A 25,508-nucleotide genomic window follows, 5' to 3' on the forward strand; every position below is an offset into this window, starting at 1 on the left:
AAGCCTGCTCAACCTTCCCTCATTTCCCATCCCCACCCATCCAGTTACTGCAGCCAGAATCCTAGAAGATGCTGACAAGCCCTCCTCTTCTCTTTAATCCATAAACACTTGAACTGACTCTTTTCTTTTCTCTTCCCACCAACAATCTAGATGAAGCCACAATCTTCTCTTGTTTGGATGACAGAAACATCATTCTAACTGGTTTAAAACCACTGCATTTAAAATAAAATCCAAACTCCTTTCCATGGGCTGAAACATCCTTCATGACATGGTCCCTGCTTCCCCACCACCCATACTTTCTTGATTGCCATTCTGTCTATTCCTTGCTGAAGCCTAACTACACTGCTATTTTTCCATTCTGTGAACACATACTACTCTTGGGCCTTTCCATGTGCTGTTCCTTGTAACTCAAGCAGCTGCCCCCGTAAACACACACATGTGCACTATTTTATGCTTCGTATTAAACCCTAGATTCCCTCCTAAATGATGCATCCTTGGAGAAGTCTTGCCATTTCACTGGTATCTCAGCTTCTGAGATTTGTTTTCTTTGCATAGAATTTATTAAAACTTGCAATAATTTTTGTCTATTTGTGTGTTTCCCTACTATTAATCTTTCATTCCCACTAGAATGTAAGCTCTGTGGAAGTAGAGGCAGAGGCTGTCGTTTTCATCACCAGTGCTCAAAGGGAACACTTAATACACTCATGCTGGCAAATGAATACCTGAAGAAATATAACACTGAGACCTAGTTTCTATAGCACAAAAATCAGATGGGAAACAAAGTCGACCTTGACACAAACATCTCCTCTGTAAAGCAGTATTTCAGAAGAAAATCGAGAATAATGTATGGAATTGAGGGAAAGGAATATGGAATAAAGTTTCATAGTTACGTAAGCTGTCACTCACTCACGTGTAAAGGCAATATGAAGACATATTAGCAAAATTCAGGGACTCTACTTTTTGAAAAAAAATTGCTGAGACCTTTCCAGAAGGTTAAAAAAAAATCATTGAAATTCCAAACTTAGTAACAGAACCAAGAATCAGAATAAAAGGACTGATAGTGATCCTAGTGAGAAAAAAGTTAAGTTTAAGTAAAAGTTGTAAATTGATTCACAAAACAGAACATAAACATCAACAACTACCCATAAGATATATTATTTTTATGGCATATAAATTGATGAATTAAATTCTTTGAAAATTGGAAATAAAATTTAAGGTCATATTAAAACATCAGAAACTGGAAAAATAAGTAAAGATAAAAAAGCAAAATATGCTAAATTCCTCATCAAAAGCTGGTAGTCAAATATTTACATTACATGTTTTACTTGAAAACCTTCAGTTTTCTTGTTTTAGCCTTTTTTTTCTTTATTTACACTATTTATACATATTAGCTAGTTTTATTTGCTTTTATCTTCCCCAGTGAGTGGATCTCCTTCTGTTGCAAGCACATACATTTGAAAAGTTCCTTGATTTACACCCCATCGCTGGATCTAATTATCTCTTAAGGTTTCTGGGTTCATGTAGGCAACATCATACAGACACATGGCAGGTGTTAGACAGAAAGCACAATCTTGATCGATCTCATTCTCACTCAAACTTATCAACAGCTTTGGTGAGAGCAACTGTGTTAGGGGATAATTGTTTAGAAAACACGTGGTTCATGCTTTCCATAACACTCTAAAATACACTTGTAAATCAAGCAGACTTCTGAGACTATTTGTACAGTCATTTCATATGGTACCTACAGAATTAATTCGGATAAATTAAGCTTTGAAGTGATGCATTGGCTAGATTGAGGGAGCCATTAGAAAGAACTGTATAACTCATCATTGGTTATAACACAAGGGTAGTGCTAATAAACCTGGGTAAACTGTTCTGCTTTACACAACTCTTTAGAAATACTTTCAAGACAGACATTTTAACATGTGATAAAAATTAATATTACCATTATATTGTGATTAATATAAGTGTATCAGTTATTTTATAGATAAGTATAATACACGTGTAAAATATAATTATATTATATAATAAATGTAAGTATGAGTTATACAATAAAACTATGATGCATAAAATATATGATACATTTTATGATGAAATATGATAATTAATAGTATTAATTCACAGTTAAATTGGTTTTTTTGGAGCAAATTTATTCTTTTTTTATCTTACAGAAATTGAGAATTATGACAGGATCTCATGTTTCCAATACCAGGACTGCTAGAAAACTTTGAACCAGGGAGATTTATAAAAATATAATATGATTAAAGTTGATACTATAGCAACTTTCTATATATTTAAATAATTTTGAAATAATTTAAATGAAAGTAACATTTCATTGTTAAAAGAGACCAGTGCTTTTAGCCTTATTTCAAATATTAACTGTAGGAATAGTCTTACCTGTATAGTTCTCTTTGTCAAGGGTATCCAACATGTCCAATGTTTCGTTACTTATAAGGGAAGTCCGCAGACACTTGTGCTTCAGGTTGCCCATGAAGAGCTGCAGCCCGATGAGCGCGAACACGCTCAGACAGAACACGGTCAGGATCATGACGTCGGAGAGCTTCTTCACCGACTGGATCAGGGCACCCACGATGGTCTTCAGGCCTGAGGGCAGGGGATTAAAACAGATATTCACAAAGAAATAAAGTCTCTGAATGCCTGAATGCAAAACAAACACAAACACAAACTTTCCTAGAAACGCATGCATTGTGTCAAATCTATGACCATAGGTAACCTAATTTGAAAAAAGCCCACTAGGTCAAACGGGTGGTTTTTTTCGTTTTATACATATTTTGTTTCTATAGTATTGCAAATGATTAAAAATTGTAAAATATTTCCAAGGAACAACCAAATTGTCAAAGTGAATAATTTAGTTGCCCAAACCATACCCACACTCACTTGTAAAGAATGATTTTTAAAAGTGCCAATTCAGCAAACGCCTGCCCAACAAACCAGTTCTCTCTACACTGAAACAAAGAAGAGGCTGGATTGCAGCACAGAGCGGCAACTTACACATTTGCAGTCAAGAAATGGTTTGTTGAAGAAAGACAAAACAATGTGTCATGCAATACCTTCATGCTGATTTTTTTCTCTCTTTTCTTAACTCTATGAAAATGATGAAAACCAACTGAAATTTTCATTCCTGAATAAGTCAAATGGAAAATGAACTGTTAGACAGGAGGGAAAATTTCAAGTTGAGATGTGAGCCAAAAGGCCATCTTCGATCTCTAAGGCCCATGCAATTGATTAAACTCAAAGGCTGACTTTTAATAAGGATTCTGAAAAACGTAAGAAATTAGATTTCATTGAATTTGCACAAGAGAAAGTTTTTCTTGTCTTTCCTCCACGTGATCAAAGTCAGCCCCGGTGTTTAACCCCGCTCTCACCTGGAATGACCGAAATTGTTTTCAGTGCTCGGAGAACTCTGAACGTTCTCAGCGCTGAGACATTGCCCAGGTCCACAAACTCTGTCACATATCTGCAATAGGGGGATTTATATACAAACACAATGACAACACACACACAAACAAACAAAGAACAACTCCCAAATAGTTGGAGTTATGAGTGGCCTAATGCTTCACACCAATCACTTCTTACCTGGAATTACAGAAATAGTTTTCAAAGCTCTCAACACTCTGAAAGTTCGAAGAGCTGAAACATTGCCTAGGTTTACAAATTCTGTTAAATACCTGTAGAATTAAATCAGAGTTATTCAGAATTTAGGTAGAGTCTATGATACTTACCTGTGCCTTTACTCAAGGTTACTTCCTATGTTTGGAATGTCTTATTTAAAGGTATAATTCTGCAAACCTTTTCTTTTCCTATCATAACTAATTTAACTTAATTAGATTTTATTTGACTCATTTGATGTGGGCAAAATACAAATATAATTAAAATAATTCCATACACTTAAGTGCCTAAATAAACAATTAAATGCTTCAATGATTAGATGTTGACATTATGGTACTGTGGATATTTAATAATCTTACACAACATCAGAGGCAAGCCTTGAAAACGGTACGCTAATTGAACGATGCCAGACACAGAAGGCCACATGACTATGACTGCACTCCCCTGAAAGCTTAGAGGAGACAAATCCATAGAGATGACACATAGGTGAGCAGTTCACAGAAGATAGGGGGAGGAGAGCATGGCAGAGACCGTTTTGTTGGGGGGATGAAATGTTCTAGAATTAGGGAGTGAGGATGGTTCTACAACTTTGTGAACATACTAAAAAACACTGAATTTTATACTTTAAAAGAGTAAATTTTATGGTATGTATACTTTATTTCAATAAAAAAGGAGACTCCCTTGAGAAGAGGCAGCCCTGTTTGATGCTGTGTTGTCTCATCAGCGGTGGTCGGTACAACTGCAGGCCTAAGTGACCGTGAAAGGAGGGAGCCTGATGGACAAGGAGGTGGGACAGGGGTGAGGGGATGGGAGACTGGAAATTTAAAGACCCCTCAGGACTGCCTAAGTTCCTGCAATGAACATGAATGGATTTTACAATTCAAAATGATAAGAGCAAAAAAATACAGTGTAGGTTTGAGACTTCAAAAAATAAAGCAAATGTTTCTGACAAATATATTTTGGAAGAGAGTAGCAATATGAGTAAACTGAAATTTTATGTTAATGTAATATTTTTCCTTTGAAAATAAACTATGGATTTCATGTGTGACACATGTACAATGCATTAATGTTAGGTTTAGTATGCAGTGAGAGCCCTTTTACTTCTCCATTTTAATATACTTATTAGCACTTGAATAGCATAGATTAATAAAAAGGGTGCCATAGTTACAATTAAAGACCTGATTTTTTTTTCTGTGATTCCTATGGGTTTTGTTAGTTTTTAAATAAGAACTGGAGAGATGTGTGGCCCTAAGTGGCACACACAGACTGCCCATCCACGTGCTGGGTGTGGAGGGAGAGGGTCAATCTTAATGATGTCAATACACTTTTGAGTGAAAAAAACAAACTTCCTGAAAAATTTAATATTTGCCAACCAATGACTAGCTTTAAACGTAACCATTATACATGGAAAAAAATGAGACGCCAAAACTTTGTTCTTACTGAGTTATCTATGAGTTTGCCATTTAAAAAAATGAATGTAGTACTTACGCAAAAACAATGACAATAAAATCCAGCCAGTTCCACGGGTCACGAAGGAAAGTGAACTGTCCTACACAGAAGCCTCTTGCAAGGATTTTTATAAGAGATTCAAAAGTGTATATTCCAGTAAAAGTGTACCTAGACACAAGAATCCATTGGGATATTAGATATGAAAAGAAAACAACACTGTGATAATCCTTACATTTTAATTTCTTTCTGATCAAACAAAGAAAGTCATCTCCTGCAGTGTAGCGATTGGGTTGTGGACCCGCTCTAACTATCAGAAAAACCAGCTAAGGTCTTTCCAGGAAACCTTAAAGTGCCCCTATCAGAACTCTTGTAGAAAGTAGAGGTACTGAACACTACTGAGAACAGAGGGTTAGACCTGCCTAGAAAATTCCTATGTTGCTCCTATCAGACAACCACCCAAGGATAAGAAACGTGTTACACGTCTAACAATAGGCAGGGTGTCTCATAAGTTCATTTCTCTATAAAATGCTATATTATCTAATCATCCTAATTATTCTATTCTATGGCTCACAGGCTAATACCCTACAGGAGAAAAAAAATAATTGAAAGAAAAGCAACTACATGACACGTGAAGATAAATACCACAGTTTTTATAGATGGAATAACTTTCTGGCAGGAAAAGGAAAGGGTCAAAATGACAATACTAAGACCACGTTACAATGTACTTAGGCCCACTTACTCTACATTCTTGGTCCAGTCTGGAGGGTTACTCAGGGTCATAAATATGCAGTTGGTCAGAATAGTGCACATGATGAGCATGCTGAATAAAGTAGCTTAGAGTCAAGGAACACGATGACAGACCACGGTGGGAGCCTTGAATATTTAAGAAGGACACCTGTTGAAATCTTTTTCTCAGAGAATAAATAATTGTAAATAAGTTTATACACTTTAATTTTAATCTTTTGGAACATGGGAGTAATAGGTAAAAGTAATTTATCCTAACATGTTAAAACTGCCATTCTCCCAATCTACTCAGTAACTTAGACCAAGTCCCACTGAAATGAAACTCTAAACCCAGTCTTTCCAGGTGCAAAATGACTAAGAATCTATTTTTAAATAAAACAGCAAAAACTCCATTTTCAAGGACCATCGCGAGGAAGCATTTTTGAAAGGATATGAATGCACTAAAATCTTAATAGATATTCTTCTCAGAGGACTGAAAGGAGAGAGCACGTACAAAGCAGGAGAGGCATTGAAGCGGAAGATGGCTTTCCCTCGGTTCAATACTATGAAAGTCTGCAGGATCAAAAAGAAAACAAGAGAAATTGAGAATCCAAAGTTTCAATCCAGCACGTTAGTCTCCGCAGTTGCTCTCTCCCTGTGGTAGTGTCATATGAATGAAACTCGGCCATTAGACACAAGCAGTATGGTTCCGACACCACTGATGCAGCCACAGATGTCAGGCTGGCCTATGAACCCCGCCCGAGTCCATTACTTCTCAGCAAATTAAGAAGTGAACTATTTATGAGCATGTGTTGCTTAGTGCTCCCAAATAAGAGTGTCTTCTCTTTTTTACATCCCTTCAACACCCACATCCGTGACAATAATTTGTGGCCATGGAATTAGTTTAAAATATAACTCCTTCTTTTATTACACTGCATTGCAAGCAAACCAAATAGAAACCATCCATCCCTGATTTTTACCATAACACCTTAAGACTTTTCTTTTCTTTGACACTGTAAGACTTTTAATACTTGTTGGCTGTTGTCACGGTTACTAGCAAGTGCTCCAAAATATGAATTCCTTCAAGAACTATCTTAACAAATTTAAGGAATATTAGAGTTGGAAGAATTCTAGTACCCAGATCAATTTTCCTATTTTAGATGTAATACTAATAAAAGCTAAAATAAAAGGACACAAATTAAAGGATTTGCTTGCTACTATCCATGGTGATTTTTAAAAATGATACAACTTGTACCAAACAGTTTTAACATATGTTATGTAACCAATACACAGTGAGTGACATCCTCCCTGGGTTTGGTGTTTAGTTAAAACATTTAAAACCTGAACAAGTAAACAGCAACAATAACAAAACATTAAAACAATCTAACGTTTTTGCATGGAAAAAATCACAAAGATCACTTTCCTGCACTGGAAGGCAAATTACTTGTGTTAACTAGAACATATTGATTTGGTCTTTTTGTTGTTTAAACTGAATTTTATATAAGTTTATGAGTGATCATCATTTTTCCAAATTAGGGACATACGTTTGAGTCTCTTGCTTTTTAACTGTATGCGGCGCTCTTCTCAAGAAAATGAATCTGTTCTGTTCGGATGGCCTTTGATATCCTGGTCCCTTTCACTGTATTAGTTATGTCTAAACATAAGTTAACATAAAGTTCACTTTTACATTGAAAGTTAGTTTTAAAATTAATACCTAGTATTGAGTAAAACTATTGTTTTCTCAAATCTCAATATACTGTGCTTGTTAAAATTCACTCACAATTGCACTCTACAATTTTCTGCCATCGTGAGGTGAGCAACAATGGCATAAGAGGCGATGACAAGAGTTTAAACATAAATGAGGCGGGAGTTTTGCATTCAAGGGACTTCCCGGAACACAACAATGCTAATATAAGACAAGCCGTGACAGGTATCACACAGAGAAATAAAAGTGGGGGAGCATGAGAGTGAAGAGGGAACAGAGCCACATGTCTGTCAGAATTATCGGGGAGACCTCAGCAACCACAGGGTACCTGAGCTACTGTGAAAATCACAACATAGCTACCTAGCCTTGGCAAGATAAAGTTACCTTATACTTGAAATTTAAAACAATAGTTTGTCAAGTTTTAGATTTTAATTGCCAATTTTCATTTGCATTAAAAACTTCTTTGGGAATGCCTGGGTTTATACACACCCAGGAGTTAATTATAGGTAGGAAAAGGAGGTATGCATATGAAATTTTAGAGATCATTTTGAGTTTCATTAGAACATCGTAAAATTTTATTAGCAAATGAAGAGATGTCAAAGTCTGAATAAGTTCTTTTAACTTTGCTTATTTATCAAATAATTTATTGAATGTAAAATTATAGTGTTTAAGGAGTGACGGCTTTAGAGTTGGACAGATATGATTCGTAACATCACATCTGCCCTTCAGCAGCTTGAGAGCTAGCACTTAGTGTCTGTGAAGGTTTTAAGTTTCCGGTGCATTTAGATTCTTAGTAAATGGTGGGAGCAGTTGCTGCTATTATAGGTAACACAAAAGGCACCAAGGATATGAAGATAATAAGACAATGTACCTGTCCTCTTAATTCCCACAGTAGAGGCTGATTGGTAATTTATTCTTTCTTAAAGACACAGATTTTCACGTATCATAAAGGTACCACCTAATGCTATGAAAAAGCACTTATATATTCATCACATAAAAATGAAACCCTAACTTCTATCATTTATTTAAGTGTTCTTTGTTTGAACAAATCATTGATAATTACACTCAAATATAAATTAAAATCTGAACCCAGAAAAAAATAGGGATCATTAAGATTTTTAATCCAAACAATGATTATAATGTAGCAGAAGTAAAGTTTTTGTCAATTAGTGTGAATAATGAAACATATTGAGGAATCAATTCTTCAAGGTATTGAATTCAACACTAAAGCTGTAAGTGGAACTCAAACTACTTTTATCAAGAATGTTTAGGAGCTAGGACAAGGCACAAAAAGTTGATAATTTAAAGCTCCAAACTAAGCAATGGCTGGTGTGGCTCAGTGGATTGAGCGCCTGCCTGCGAACCAAAGTGTTGTCAGTTCAGTTCCCAGTACAGACATATGCCTGGGTTGTGGCCAGGTCCCCAGTAGAAGGCACTCGAGAGGCAACATGTGTAACCACACATTGCCTGTGATTGACATTTCTCTCCCTCTCTTTCTCCTCCCCTTCCCCTCCCTAAAAACAAATAAATGAAATCTTTAACAAAAAAAATCTCCAAACTAAAAGAAAAGGACTCAGTTATTCTTTTGTATATTTTTTTTAGATATTAACAATAGTGCACCATGAAAGTAGATTATTTTGTTTGACCTGGTTCTACCCAAGTACATTGCTTAAGAATTGAGTTAGGCTTTTGATGTGGTTGGTATAATATATTTTGAAAGGAGCTGGGCCTAGGTGAGGGGTTGGAGTCTCACACCAAACATTCTTTCTCAAGTTAGCTTATCACATAGCTAAAATTACTCTTAGTTAATAAGTCTATTATCCTCCACTCAGATGCAATCATTTTCTCCTTACCTCTCAAGTCACTTTAAGCTATTATTATTGATAGTTTATATGCCAGAAAGATTCCTTTCCTCCTTAAGAGGTAGCTGGTTAGTAATATCCAGGCTTGCTTTGGAAATGGGGAAATGCAATAGGTATCCATGGGAAGCCAGGAATTTTTTCAGAATGCAATAATAAGTAAAATGAGTACTTTTATTTTGACTGTTATATTATTTACTCATTAATTATTTCATTCATTTTTTTAAAAAGTTGTTAGCATTGTGGTTGTGACACAACTGAAGCTGAACTAAGAAGTGCTGCACAACAGAACATCTCAGGGGGAAGTAAAACCAACCTGAATTTAAAAAATTGAGGGCGGGGAGTAAATGCAGACAACTGTACTTGAACAACAATAAAATAATTAAAAAATGGAATACAAAATTTACTAGTGTGTAATATTTTACAAGCTACTTAATTTCCCCAAGCCTTTCATCTCCTACAAAAGTAGGGTATTAATTCCTCCCCCACCAGTTGTGACAAATACATGTGCTAATTTGTCTAAAATGTCTAGGACGTGCAGAGACCCTTAGCATATATTAGCACTCTTACTTCCCACGTCAGAATGCTGGCTGGGTAATTAGAGTGCTGTGTAATATTGCAAGGGCTTCGCGGGTATTCCGCCTTCTGCTGCTGTGCCGTAAGCTTGTTCAGATGCTGGTTTTGATGTGGAGTAAAATTCGTATTAGGTATTGCTTCCTAGCAACTACCACTGAGACAGATATGTTTCCACTCTCAAAATTAAATTCATCACACTTTATATTTCTCAAGACATTTCAAATGTTACTTTATTTCTAGATACCATATCAAGAAATATTCCTTTTTTATTCATTTCTTTAAAAAATCTCAATGATTTGTAAGTGGACTTCACCCTGCCTTTCTGGACCTCTCAGAGATAGTCTGCAGGCCTGCGCTGAGCACAAAGCTTTGCTGGAGACGGACAAGACCTGCGGGCCTACGCCTCTACGGTCCCCTCTGTGTCATCTTCAACCTGGCTGTGTCTGCCTCTGTTGTCAAAAATTATTGTGATCCCCTCTCATTTTCTCAACATAATAACCTTTTAGCATTTGCCTCAAACTTTTTCCCATTTCCTTTATGCAATCGAAACCTTCACTCTGCTACTCTCAACATTGACTCTCAAAGGGCATTTCCACTCCTGTCGTAGGAAAAATATCGACAGCATTTAGCATGCATTTCCTCTGATGTGCCTGCATTTACTTTAACACAGCAGACTCTAAATCCATCCTCCTTTTGCTACTCAGGCCTCACTCACACAATAAAGCTTCGCTCCACTATTCTAATACAACCACAATCTGACCTGTAGCTTGTACCTTGTCTGTTAACACCAGCAACTAGCTACCTTATTCCAACCTGCTGTATTTTTCTCCCTGACAGCACAATTTTTCTTTATTTTCAAACATGCTGTTTTATATTCTATGTGTAAAAGGTTTTCAATTGATTTGGTACCTCACATGAATTTTTCTTGAGAAATGAAAATTTCTCAACATTCCTATATTGCCACCTAACTCCTCTTTTCATTTGCTATCCACCATGATCTTGCTTTGATTTCCATCATCTAACACAAACCGCTTGCAAAAAGTTACCAACCCATCCTCCTTGTTCATTCCAATAGCCTTTCTCTGTCTTCAGTTTCCTGGGTAATTTTATGAGGTACTCTTTTTCCTTCTTCTTTAAACACTGGAAATTTTCTGATTTATGCCCTACCTCTCTGGCCATCTCAGACTCCCCTCTCTCCAACATCGTAAATGAAGCAGCTCTCCAAACTTCGTTATGAGTTGTGCAATCTTATATATTCCCATGGAGTCAGCTGTCACCTCCATAGAAGTGCACTCTAGACAAGTCCCCAGGACTTGCTTGTCAATTAACCATTATTTTGTTCCTACTGGTGTGACTTTATGGCATACCCGAAAAGGCAGAACATTGTGCTAAACACTTTCAAAAGATTAAGGAAATCAAATGGTATGATATGACCAGTTTCGATGAAAAATGAGAAAAAGTACATGTTCTGAATATCCTACATATGTATTTACTTGAGTATTTTTGTCCTGATGTAGTTCTTCCCTAAATTCCACTTCAGTTTAAGATGACCTTCTGTACAGAAAGAAGCAGAAACCGCAGCACTGAGCCACAGTAAACTCACTTTTTTGTCTGCGTAGTAGGGGTCCAGGTCCTCCAGGGGCTCCGACACCATGCCTGGGGGGATGTCCCCATAGATGAAGGGCAGCTGTTTGCCAGCTTCCAAGTCACTGCTTGGCTTTGGGCCATTTTCATCATCGTCTTTCTTTTCTTCTTTGGGTTCCTTTGTTTTTCCTTCCTCAATACGTTGTTCAATGAGGGCAAGAGACTGTTTTGTGAAGTAGACAAAGCTCTGAGGTCCTGGGGGAGGCAACATTGCCATCTTTTCATCCTGTATATTTTATTTCTCCTTCAGCTCCTTCATAAGAGGCCTGTGTGGAAACAAAGAAATAAAGCCTTAAGTGTCTGCCAATCAAGGTTGGTGCATTAAAATAATAATTATTATTAACAATACACAGCCTTTGGATTTCAACTACAAAAAGTAATATTGACGTAATTGATAGCATTTAAGTGATGACTCTGTGCAATGCTTATTTTCCATGCCTTCTAACCATCTTTATTTTAAAATTTGAACTTAGCACTTCTTGCTTTTAAAGTAAAAAAATAAATCTTAAAAGGTTTTAATTTCCTTTACTTTTCACCTGTATTCAATTTTAGTGTAATTCAACTCAACTTTCCTCATTTAAAAGACTTTATGGCAATGCTTCTGATGCCACCATTCTCCAGGCTCCCCTCTTCCCTCTGTGACCACCTGATCCTCTTCGGTCTTACATCTCTAACATGCTCCCACCCTCCGCTTTTATCATGGGGAGACTCATTTCTGTGGAATGAGGGGGTGGAAGATGATTTTACTCTATTTACACATTTATATTTTATAACAAATATGTATTCCTTCACAAATCAAAAAAATATATTTCTGTTTTGAATTAAAACCAATTTGGGAAAATGTTTTGGAAAGCACGAAGAAGAGAAATTTGGGAAGTGTTTGTGATTCAGTTTAAAAAGTAAACATACCGCTATGGTATGCATTCACACTATGACTTCCCGAATCAACCTATGTGTGAAGACAAAACATGACAAAAACTACCGGAAAGAAAAATAAAAAGTAGAAAATACAAGTTTCTATGTATTATTATTTTGGAATTTTCCAAATAAAGAATATAAAAATAAGTTATTTTAAAAATAACAGACTCATTATTTCAATGAGTCAAGATACCTTCATAACTCCTGCATTAGAAAAAAAATAATTCTTTCTCTTTTTTTGTATTAGGATTGCCTGAGAATTGGGACACATTAACTTCCAGCATGTCTGCCCACTGAGAAGAGCTTGAAAGATTGTACATTAATTGGTATTAGCACACACGGAGGGAGGGTGAATTAAGAGAAGCCATAGACCACTCTTTTGTTTTCCAATGCTAAGTCTAAAAGTGAGGTGAATCACAGTAGCAACAACATGGATTGAATAAATTTTAAAAAAAGTTCAAGAAGCAGAAATGAATTATTCTTTTCCAGGTGTCTGCTGTTCCCATGTCCAACAAAATAAATTTCACTTGTATTTAGAAAAAAATAGGTGATTTTTCTCTTTCATTGTTTGGGCACAATATATCAGTATAAACCCTTTATCAGAAATCTATGTATTTTTTTAAAATGTGGTGAGCCAGTTTACAAACAACAAAAATAATGATTTTGTAATGTAATGATGTGCTTTAAAATGTATAAAGCTTACTTGGCTTCTCTGAAAAAAATACTCTTTTTATCATTTATCACACAGTTGAGTCTGCATCTTGCTCTGGTATACATCATCACCATTCTTTTGAAATATGTTAATCCATCTTCATTTTAAATGTTATTATAAAATACTCAACCCGGTGTGTTAACATGTAAGACATTTATAACTGTAAGACTAAAGAGAAAACACAGTTTTTTCTTTCTTTAAAAAACGTAGATTCTAAAAAGGGACACCAATCATACCAAATCATACAGCAAAGACAAATCTGCTTTCACCATAGTAAAGGAGGGTAGAATTAACTAGCCCAAATAACTCCAACCTTTTAAAAATATCCTCTACGTTAAGTACAAAGTCTCATCATTTCTCATATAAATTCCTGGGTTCTTTTATTGGTCTCTCCAATGGTGGAGAGCTAAAAGCTTCTTATAAGTAGGTAGCTATATAGCAACATTTCATAGGAGAGAATATGTTGAACACCATGTAACAACATATTGGAAATAACAACACATGTCTAGCTATAGATTTAGAGTTATGGATTTTTATAATTATGAGCAAAGAAGAACAACTCAGCCTACCTACTGGCCACCAGCAATTGATATGATTGCTTGTGAACAGAATTTCAATAATTAATTGACTGTGTATTCCTGGTTCTCCCTAGGTTTTAGAGTATTATACTGAGATTATTTACTCCATTATTTATACATATTCAACACCATTAAGAATAGACATATATATTTTTTGATTGAAATTAAAGCTGAGAGGGTGTTTTAAAGAATGCAGTAAAAATACAAGGGACGTTCACATGTGTACATCTGAAGGTAGAAGGATTCAGAAAGAGTGCACCATGACTCAGCAATTCCACTACGAGGTATGTCCTCAAGAGAACACAAAGTCTTGTACTTGAATGTTTGTAAAAGCACTATCCATAATAGCCAATAGTGGAAACAAACCAAATCTCCATCAACTGATAAACAAATAATCAAAATGTGGTATATCAACACAATGGAATATTATTTGACAATAAAAAGAAAGTATGGATACAAGTTACACGAATGAACCCAGAAACCCCATGACTCAAAAGGCCAATAAGGCCACATACTTTGTGATTCCATTTGCTTGAAATGTCTAGAACAGGCATATCCTCAGAGACAAAAAGTCGATTACTATTTGCCAGAGGTTGAGTGGTAGGGATGATGGGGAGTAACTGTTAATGATCGTGAGGTTATTGGTTAATGGGAATGGGCTTTCTTTTGAGGGTGATAAAAATGTTCTAAAATTGGATAATGGCAGTGGTTGCACAACTCTGTGGATAAACTAAAAACCAATGAACATACACTTTAAAGGGTGATTTCTATGTTATGGAAGCTACACCTCAATAAAACACAAAAACAGGTTAAAAAGTAGAATCATGAAATCTGTGAAAATTGTCCTGAGAAGAGGAAATACGTTTATTAAAGTGGAAACAAAGCATGTACTCAGCACCAACCACCTTAGGTCTCTATAAGCTCAGTATAAATATGGGATTCCTCTTGCCCTAATATTAATTCAGGAGAAGCTAAAGTTTAATTGCAGCACTTCAAGGCTCAGCTTGTTGTAGTTTATAAAACTTTGGAACAAACCAGGGGATTGAATCCAGAAGTCGGTAGCCTTTTAGAAAATGCACTACAACAACCTGAGAAATAAGGCTGCGAGTGCAGTTGCCACTTGGGCTTAAAAAACTCCTTAACACTTTGAAAATGATAAGGCTGAGGGTAAGAGTTTCCTGGCCTCAACAGACTTTCCATGTACACATGCTTAGTCTCTTGGAGAAAAGACAGCTAAGGAAGGGGTATTTTTACATATCCTACATTCAAGTGGAGGGTTTCACTTCTTTCAAGAATGATTTGATAGAAATTCAGGTAAGTGGATGTCATGAATTCAAATGCCCAAACACCAGTTCCACTCTTCCATATTCCTATCCTCTTTTCCCCTCCTTTTCTTCCCCTCACTCCCTGTTCATGCAAACGTCCATACACAGTTTCTGAATCACTGAAGTTGGGATGGACAGTGGGGGAGATGGTGATGGATGTCAGTGGGACCATGCATGGGAGATGCTTTCCTGATCAGGCTAAATTAAAGGAAGACCCTAAGCACCTGCTTCACATTAGGGTCTTTGGAAAAGTAAGTTGAAGAGATCCTGATTGGGGTCCATCATCATCGCTCTAGTTTGGATGATGGGAATAAATAATGTGTATAAACTTTTGGAGTGTAATTTTGCAATATCTACCCGAAGCCTTAAATATGTTGATTCATTTATATTGCCAAATAACTTCCCTTCTAGGAACTTATTCAAAAGCAATAACATCAGATGTATTCAAATATTTATGAGAGTTTATTACAATGTTTTCATAATATTGAAAAATTGTAATCAATCCAAAAGTCAATAGTCAGGGTTTCATTGCATTAAAAAATGAGTATATAATGAAAAACTGAGCAACTGAGCTGCCTTTAAGGAGTGCTTTCAAAAACTACTTAATGAATTGTAAAAAGAAGTTCAATAGATAATTAATGGAATGCATGTTACATGCACACAAACATACATGTATGCTCATCTTAATTTTTAAAAGGTATATAAAGTAAATCTGAAATTAAATGTACAATATGTTTAATGAAACTTATCCCTATCTGGGACTGTAGGTTATTTTTATTAATTTGAAATATTGTTCATTGTTTTTCAAATTTTTACAAGGAAAATGTCATGCTTTTTTATTCAGCAAATGTATTTGAAAAGCACTTAAGCTTATTTGACCTGAATTAATATATTTAATAAAATCAATATTTGTTTTACATTTAATTTGCAATTTTGAAAATATGTATTATTATATATTTACTTGTTATTAGTTATTATGATAGCATCTTCTCTGGAGTGAGATCATAATATCGTACACACACAAAAAGTACTTCTGTGTTCTCATGATTATTTTGCCCACTTAATCTCGTATTAGTAGGTACTTAGACCACTAGTGCCTAATGCTGTAACTCCAAACTGCAATTCCCGATTAATTTATTAATGTCAGAGTGTCAGCTCTATTGTGGTTCATGTAGGATATATGTATAGTATGTCCATATAATTCTGTAATATGAATCGTGCTTTTTAAATGATTGTTATCAACATACTTTGTCTTACATGTGAAATCTACCATTTAAAAAATGGAATTAAATTAGTTATTCTCTTAAAAATATTTTTCATAGAATTCCTTTAGCAGGAAGTTTTCATTTGAAAACTTTTAACATTTTTGTAAAAAGCAAGTAATATTTGAATTTTGTGTTTCTTTAATCATGATTAAGGGATTAAGAGATAATATTTCATAATTTCAAGGAGGTGGAGAGTAATTAATGTTCCTAACTCTATAATAATCTTAAAGTCTATTTTATATTTCCTCATTGAGTCTGTTACCTACAGCTAACAAAATTTATTTATACAAAATTAAAATTGGTTCAATAAACTATTTTGAATGTCTGCCAAAATCTGAATCAAATTAGTTTAGATCTAACTTACTTAAAACAGGGGACAAATGTAAAATAAAATAAAATAGAATGTTTTATTAATGCTAACTGTTGGCAAATAAAGACTTTCTTTAAAAACTTCACTTCTCTGGAAACAGATAATGATATCTTCCCATAGGTAAAATTCTGGTTGGGGTACCATTCATTTTTAAAGCATTCTGAAGACACAATGGAGTCCATACATGAGCATTTAAAAAAACATTTAAAAATAATTCATAGCTAACATCAACAGTGATAACTCATGTTGATAATATATATTCCCACAATATGATATGATGAGAATAATACTTGGACATATAGACTCCCCCCTAAAACTCATAACTTAGATCTAATCAAGAGAAAAACATCAGAAAAATCCAAAATCAGGATCATTCTACAAAATACCAGACCAGTACCTCTTCAAATAGTGACGATCCTCACACACAAGAAAAGTCTGAGAAATTGCCACAGCCTAGAGATGCCTAAGGAGACAATGATAAAATGTAAAATGGTATTTTGGATGGGATCTAGGAAGAGAAAAAGGACAGTAGGAAAAACTAAGAAAATCTGAATAAAGACATTAGTTAAAATTGTATCAGTATAGTTCATTAATTGTGGCAAATGTTGGTACAACTAATGTAAATTGTTAATAATAATGGAAACCAAGTATTGAGTACATGGGGACTCTCTGTCCTATCTATATAATTATTCCATAAATCTAAAACTATTCCAAGATAAAAAGTTTATTTAAAAGAATCGAAGATGTAGAATTATACTAATGTTACATAAAGTAACAATGTCATAATTGACCATAGAGACATAGGTTGACTTCTGGGCTCTCTATTCTGTTCCACTGATCTACCGTATTTTCGAACTATAAGACACACATAGGTTTTAGAGGAGGAAAATAGGAAAAAAAAACCCGCTCTACCGCCATTCTCCCCCACCCACAGCGAGCTAGGTAAGGTACATTTGGACTATAAGATGCACTCCCATTTTCCTCCCAAATTTGGGGGGTGCGTCTTATAGTCTGAAAAATATGGTACGTGTCTGTTCTTATGCCAGTACCAGACTGTTTTGATTACTGTGGCCTTATAATAGTTTGATATCAAGTATTGTGATCCCTCCCACTTTGTTCTTCTTTCTCAAAATTGCTGTGGCTATTCAGGGTCATTTATGGTTCCATATAAATTTTTGGAATGTTTATTGTATATCTGTGAAACATATCATTGGTATTTTAATAGGGATTGAGTTGAGGCTATACATTGCTTTGGGTAGTATGGACATTTTGATGATGTGAATTCTTCCAATCCATGAACATGGTATATGCTTCCACTTATTTGTGTCTTCCTCAATTTCTTTCTTCAGTGTTGTATAGTTTTCTAAGTACAGGTCTTTTAACTCCTTGGTTAGGACCTTTCTACAAAATAAAGTACCTAGGCTTATTTCTAGCTACTTTATTTTTCTTGTTGCTATAGCAAATGGGATTTTTTACCCTGATTTCTGTTTCTGATATTTCATTGTTGGTGTACAAAAATGTCTTCAATTTCTGAATATTGACTTTTTATCCCACCATTTTGCCAAATTCACTTATTAGGTAGAGTAGTTTTTTGGTGGAGTCTATAGGGTTTTCTATGTACATCATCATGTCACCTGCAAACAATGGCAGTTTTACTTCCTCCTTTCCAATTTGGATGCCTTTTAGTTCTTTTTCTTGTCTGATTGCTTTGGCTAGAACTGTCAATACTATGTTGAATAGAAGTGGTGAAAGCAGACACCCTTGTCTTTTTCCTGATCTTAGTGGGAAAGCTTTTAGTTTTTGCCCATTGAGTACGGTGTTGGCCGTAGGTTTCTCATATATGGCCTTTATTATGTTGAGGTATGCTCCCTCTACTCCCACTTTGCTGAGTGTTTTTGTCATAAGTGGGTTCTGTACCTAACCAAGTGCTTTTTCCACATCTACTGATATGATCATGTGATTTTTGTCTTTGCTTTTGTTTATATGATGTATCACATTTATTGACTTGCAAATATTATACCATCCTTGCAGCCATGGTATGAATCCTACTTGATTGTGGTGTATGATCTCTTTAATGTATTGCTGGATGTGGTTTGCCAATACTTTGTTGAGGATTTTAGCATCTGTGTTCATTAGTGATATTGGCCCGTAGTTTTCTTTCTTCGTTGTATCTTTATCTGATTTTGGGATTAGGGTGATACTGACCTCATAAAAAGAGTTTGAAAAAGGGGGCAGGAGCATAAAATGGAGTAAAAATAGCCTCTTTAACAAATGGTGTTTAGTGATCTGGACAGCTACATGCAAAAAAATGAAAATCAAACACCAACTTACACCATGCACAAAAATAACCTCAAGATGGATAAAAGACTTAAATATAAGTTGTGACACCATTAGAATCCTAGAGGAAAGCAGGCATGAAAATCTCAGATATCCCATGCAGCAATATTTTCACTTATATGTCCCCTAGAACAAGGGACATAAAGGAAAGAATGAACAAATGGAACTTCATCAAATTAAAAAGCTTCTACATGGCTAAAGAAAACACCAGCAAAGTGAAAAGGGAACAAACTGTATGGAAAAGTATATTTGCCAATGATGCCTCGGACAGGGGTTTGATATCCAAAATACATAAAGAACTCACACAAATCTACTCCTGGAAGACAAACAATCCAATTAAAAAATGGGCAAAGGACCTGAACAGAGGCTTCTCCAAGGAGGACAAACAGAGGGCCCAGAGACATATGAAAGGATGCTCAGCATCACTAGCCTTCAGAGAGATGCAAATTAAAACCACAATGAGATACCACTTCACACCAGTCAGAATGACCATCATAAACAAATCAACAAACAATAAATGCTGTTGAGGCTGTGGGGAAAAGGGAACCTGAGTGCCCTGTTGATGGCAATGCAGACTGGTGCGGCCATTATGGAAAACAGTATGGAATTTCCTCAGAAAACTAAAAATGGAACTGCCTTTTGACCCGGCAATGACCTCACCTATAGGTGGAACTTAAACAATAAGATAGACAAGCAAGCAAAATATAACCAGAGACACGGAAATAAAGAACAAACTGACAGTAACCAGAGGGGAATGGGGAAGGGAATAATGGGGGAAAGAAAGGGAAGGGTTGTCAAGGAACATGTATAAAGGACCCATGGACAAAGACAACGGGGGCTGGGAAGAGGACTGAATGTGGGATGTGGGGGTGAGTGGGGTTGGGGAGAGTAATGGGAGGAAAATGTGGACAATTAACTGAACAGCAATAAAAAACAGAACAATGTCTTACTAAATTTGACTTTAGCAAGTAAATACATTACCATCATCTATAATGTAACTAAGTGGCAATAGACCTACAAATTTAAACTTTTAATTCAAATGAGTCATAATTAATATATAAAATAATATTTTACCAGGTACAAATTAGCATCAGTTTGATCAATAAGAGATACACTAGAAATGCTGATCAAATTTTTTAAGTCATTAGTTTGGGGGGGTAATTTTCTATAAATGTGCCTTCTTGGGAAAGGAATGAGCTTACAATTTATAGACATAGAACTAGACTAGAGTCACATTGTCTGAATCCTAATTATACAGGGTCCAGCAGAAGTAACGCCTGCTGGAGTGAGGCTGGGAGGCTCCGTGAGTGTCTTGCCCAGGATGGACAGCAGTTTGAACATTTCACCTGAATGTCACATGGTGTGCTTGAGTGTGATATTGTTATGTTACAGAATTGTATGATTATGATTTTGTAATAAAAAAGGGTGTTATTTGTGGTTAAATAGGCTAAAAAATACATCTGGTAAGGCATTCTGAGTGTGTTTTATTTTAGAATAAAGATGATTTAAATCACTTGGTAGTGTTAAACATACTAGATATTTTTAAAGTTGTTAAATTAAGGCTTAATTAAATATGTCTTAGTGTTGCTGTTACAATATGAAAAGCTCTCTTGGTTTCTGTGTTATTCTAAGAACTGTGGGGTAATAATGAGATGAAAGAAACCTATTTGACTCAGATATTCTCATTCTGCTGACATCTGAACATCTGATAACACCAACAGGACAAGGCCACAGAATGCTCCACTCCGGGTCAGGGATACACTTAACCACGGCTTAAAACTAAAAAGACCTCTTTGGCCACCATGGCACTTTAAAATCTACAGTCAGTGGCATCCCCTTCCCCATTTTCCTATTAATAAAACCTAAAGCCCCCTGATAAAAGAGAAAGACAACATCAGGTAAGATGAGAGAGGCAATGTGTAGTTCCAGTATGAAAAGTTATGGTATAAGCTTTCTTCCATGAGAACTGAAAAACTTTTACATGAGGCTGGAAGCTCTACTCTACATCTTGTCATCAGGGAAGCGTAAGAGACCTTCCCACATTGGGCCTCTGTGTGTGAGAGGACTATCAAGATCATACAAATCCCCTATGTCAACAGCAAGGCAGATAAAGTTGAGACATTCAAAGACAAGAAGTGCACTTTATCCAGTAGCTCTACTATTCAGATAAGAAAGTGAAAGCTGCTAGAAGACTGAATCTGGCAAATATAAGGAAAAATAATTATTAAACCAGATTTGAGTCCTATCTTATCTGCTCTGTGAATTGTAATGAAGAGGCCTCTCATTAGTTTTTCCTTTTACTGATATTTGAACACCTGAGAACATCAGTGGAGGAAAGCAATGGACAGATCCACCCTGACTATAAGGAATACACTTGCAAATTGGTTCCATCCTTTGGCAGAATGAACGTAGCATTTATTTCACGAACCAAAATTTTTTGTTAATAAATGTTTCATCACATTGGACACGAAGACAGCAGACATAAACTGGGACTATCTGGGCAAGTTTACATAATATGCCCATCTGACCTTTGAGAGGTCCTGGGAGAAATTACCAAATAGGATCTAAGATCCTGGCACTGTCTTGTAATACCTTCCTTTCTGTGTGAACGTATGAGACTAGTCGTCTTAATCATTATTCTTTATCACGATACACCACAGTTACCATGTGCTCTTCTGGAAGGTAGATACTATGGCTGCAGAGCAGCACCAAAATAATCATGAGCAGAGCTTAAATCTTAAACTCTTAAGATTTAAACTCTTTAAACTCTTAAGATTTAAACTCTTGCTTCTGTTTGGAAATCCTGCACCTTGTTTAAATGGTACCCCAGCGAGTCTTTGAGCCTGGACCTCAGATAACTGGAGATCCCCAAGTCAGTCATCCAAAAACGGCTTCACATTGCATTTAATACGCAACAAACGGTCTCTGAAACACCCTGACCAGTCTTTTAATTTATTGTCTTGAAATCTGTCTTATTCTTATCAAAATAAAATACATATTTTTAGCTATAATTATGGCAGATACTTCCTGAGAATCATCAGTTTATCATTTTTGAAGAGTATATAAATTTTCAAATTGCCAATTGCTCTACCTCTGATGCTTTATCTTCCCCTTTGCCTGTTCAGCAAAAGCAGTGGTTATAATCCATTATATTTACATATTTAGGTGATGGCCATATTATTTGTTTTGTTACCTGAAATTTAACAGTTAACCAAAACTTTCACACTGAAGTAGTCAGTAAGAAGGCTGAATTAAGACAACCTTTAGAAATCTATAAGTCCTCTTTTTCTTTTTCAATACACATCAATTTGCTTTTAACTTACATAGTTTCTTAAAGTGGCATCAGAAGTAAACAGTCAAATGTTAACAGTCAAACATTATTTATAAGCTAACTTCCTATCTCCCTGTGGATTTACCTCATCCCTTTCACTAGAAAACTAGTCTGACCCAAGACAACTCTCCCCAGCCCCCGAGCCCCAATAACTCCTGGTGGTTCCTCATGCCTCCTCAGTACTAAGAAGCCTGCCCTGTTGGGTTAGGTACACTTATCTGTGTCACCTTTAAACTAGAGCCCATGAATGTATAGCTTCACTTAACTGACTGTTAGAATTAGACTATGAAATCCTAGAGAGCAGGGTATCCTTAGCCTGTAATTATGTCGGGACAAAGTCAACCTGCTATTTGATTTCACAGCTAGTTTTTGTTCCCTGACCATTCAGACTGCTATAGGAAGTAAAAATATCCTCCTGGAGTGAGGGAGTTCAGTGGTTTTATTCCAGTGCTGGCTGCATGGTTTGTGTAATTTGGAAGAATTCATTGAACTGTATGTTTAGGATTCATTTCTATCAGATTATTGTATTTCTCGAAAGGTTAAAAAAGATAAAGAAGACATACAGAAAGAATTCATCGCTGCACTAAAATATACATTAAAAGAAGTTTTTAGGCAGAAGGAAAAGATCCTAAGAACAGAAAAACAGAAATGCAGAAAGAACTGAGGAGCATCAGAATGGGCATATATCTGTCTACATATCAGGAAAAATGGACTCTACCATGCAAAGTGAACAAAACTATACAAAGCAATGATGACCATGTCTTCATGGATTTTAAGACTGCATAGAATAAATGCCTGAATAAATTTCAATTTGTATCTGTTCTTAAATCCTTCAATCCTATCCTAGTATGTACAAACCAGATTTCCTTTCATCTTATTTGATTTCCAATTATTTCAGTCTAAAACCTTTGAGTAGTTTTATTATTGTGGTAATTATTCTCAGTTTTTTAAAAAGTAGATGGAATTTTTCTCTGTTGTGTAGAAAACACTGGCCAGGAAATCCCTTGCAGATGTGTCCAGCCACGGCCCAGGGCTGTTTGCAGCCCAGGCTGGCTGTGAATGTGGGCCAACACAAAATCATAAACTTATTTTTTTTAATTATGGTTTTTTTTTGTTTTAATTAGTGTTTGTGTATTTAGTGTGTGACCCAAGACAACTCTTCCACCACTGTGGCCCAGAGATGCCAAAAGGTTGGACACCCCTGCTTACAGTATACTGTTGTATAAAATTACTATTTTACAAAGCAGCCTTATTTTGAAAGACCCCTATAATAACTTATAAATAATTTGAGAATAAATCCTAAATGACTAGTCATCAGTTAAATTGTTTGCAATATTATTATTTGTATGAAAATTTATTTTTTAAACAGCATCATAATAACCTGCTACAAGAGTTAACAAAATATGCTTTGGGGATTTTCCTTTGTTAAGCTACAGAAGTCTAAAGCAAGAAGATCTAAGTATTATCAATTTCTTATTGTTCAAATATGTAAGCAAAATGAAAGTAATCTTGATTTTAAGATGACTGCCCTATGGATTATACAAATAATGATTGTTACATGTGTGAAATCATGCAATGCTTCTATTCCTTTCATATGTTCATTCCATGTTACTTATTCTTCAAGCATTTTTAAAAAGTGTCTACTGAGTGCTAGCCGCAGTGCCAGGTACTGGCTACACAAACACAACCTAGGCAGCCTTGGTCCTTGCCCTGTGGGACCTACAGTCTGTTGGGGAATACAGGCACGTAAATGCTTGCAATTCACCTGTCATGTGAAAGCAATGAGAACACACCACATGGGAAAGGCTCCTGCATTGGACTCGGGAAGGGAGGTTTTGGACAGGCAGGGAAGTTGAGTAGGAGCTCCTTGTTCTTTACCAGGACTTACATCCCTAATAAGTCCTCTCCCTCATAAGATTACTTATTGCTATGTCCCAGGAGCTGTCTTCATCTTTTTTTAGGTTTTACCCCAGTCTAATCATCTTCACTACACTCAACTTTTCCAAACAACGAAAACTCATCGTTGGCTTTGTCCTTTCATGGAATTCGACATGTATAACTTCATCAACTCTTTCCATTCTATTTCTAGATTTGCCTAAACTCAGGCTATTCTAATTTAAAATTAAAAATTTGCCCAAAGCTTGTGAGATTGAATAGTCATTTAGCTATATTGTGGATAATATAAACCAGAGTTCCTATATTTTATAGATTTTTTTTTAAAATCTCGGGTTCTGAGAGTTAAAACCTTTGGGTCCATGTTCCATTGTTGTCATTGGTCACGCAATCTCTCTTTATTATTTCCTTTTCTTCATCAACCCCACATTCCACTCCCGACCACTATACCCTCTCCTCTTCCCACCCTTAGGCAACCATCCAAATGTATTCACCGTACATCCTGATGTTATTATATTTTCTTGAACATTGGATGTCTTGGATGTATATATCTTTAGTTTATATAAATTGCATTATATTCATTATTCTGTTTCCTTCTTTTTTCTTTACTAAGTACTATGTGTTTAAGATCCATCCATGTCACTTAAGTACATCTAAAGTACATTTCTAACTTCTGAATAATACTTCAGTGTACATTATCAGACATTTTACCTATTTGCTCTTAGTTGGAACACAGGGGTGCCACCTACCCCCACAACCCAGAGGCAGAGCTATAGCTTATACATTTGTGTGGCAGAGTAGACAAAAAATGCAAAATACAAATACAAATTAGATGCAAAAGTATTTATTTATTAAATGTGACCTCAGAAGTGAAATTGATTGCCCATTTTTAAAAAACTCACCAATACCACAGACATTAGAAATTCCAAAATTTAATTAGTGAGCTCCCTAATACTTTTGAATACTTTTCCTCCATTTTTGCCTTCATTTTCTTTGATTACCTGTTTACAAGGCAACAATTTTGAAACAAAGGGAACAGAAGGAATTTAGTCTTTCCTTTAGCATGACTGATTTGGGGTGTGTGTATGTGTGTGTGGTGTTTTTATTACTGATGATTGAGGAAATTACCTCAAATAGTTTTTCTTCATTTATTTCTTTTTTCTTTTATTGGAGCACCAATAATGAATATGAGT

The 25,508-nt window shown here is 35.6% G+C and overlaps 1 protein-coding gene across 7 annotated transcripts in view; it reads right to left on the minus strand.

The window, feature by feature from the left end:
* The window catches only part of LOC112322249 (sodium channel protein type 9 subunit alpha), a 134,780-nt gene that overhangs the window by 72,708 nt on the left and 36,564 nt on the right, over positions 1-25,508 (minus strand). For 3 of the 7 annotated variants that reach the window (XM_045187350.3, XM_045187348.3, XM_045187349.3), the window contains exons 2-7: positions 11,546-11,852; positions 6,257-6,375; positions 5,819-5,908; positions 5,119-5,247; positions 3,387-3,478; positions 2,398-2,604 (exon numbers count right to left, since the gene is read on the minus strand). In XM_045187350.3, coding sequence (XP_045043285.2) covers positions 2,398-2,604; positions 3,387-3,478; positions 5,119-5,247; positions 5,819-5,908; positions 6,257-6,375; positions 11,546-11,803 — 895 coding nt within the window. In that variant the 5' untranslated portion in view covers positions 11,804-11,852. Of the gene's footprint in view, positions 1-2,397; positions 2,605-3,386; positions 3,479-3,597; positions 3,690-5,118; positions 5,248-5,818; positions 5,909-6,256; positions 6,376-11,545; positions 11,855-25,508 lie in introns of those variants that run through there. The other 4 variants (XM_053918748.2, XM_053918745.2, XM_053918749.2 and 1 more) reach the window with 2 other exon arrangements.

This window comes from Desmodus rotundus, chromosome 2 (genome assembly GCF_022682495.2).
Source record: "Desmodus rotundus isolate HL8 chromosome 2, HLdesRot8A.1, whole genome shotgun sequence".
NCBI classification, from domain to species: domain Eukaryota; kingdom Metazoa; phylum Chordata; class Mammalia; order Chiroptera; family Phyllostomidae; genus Desmodus; species Desmodus rotundus.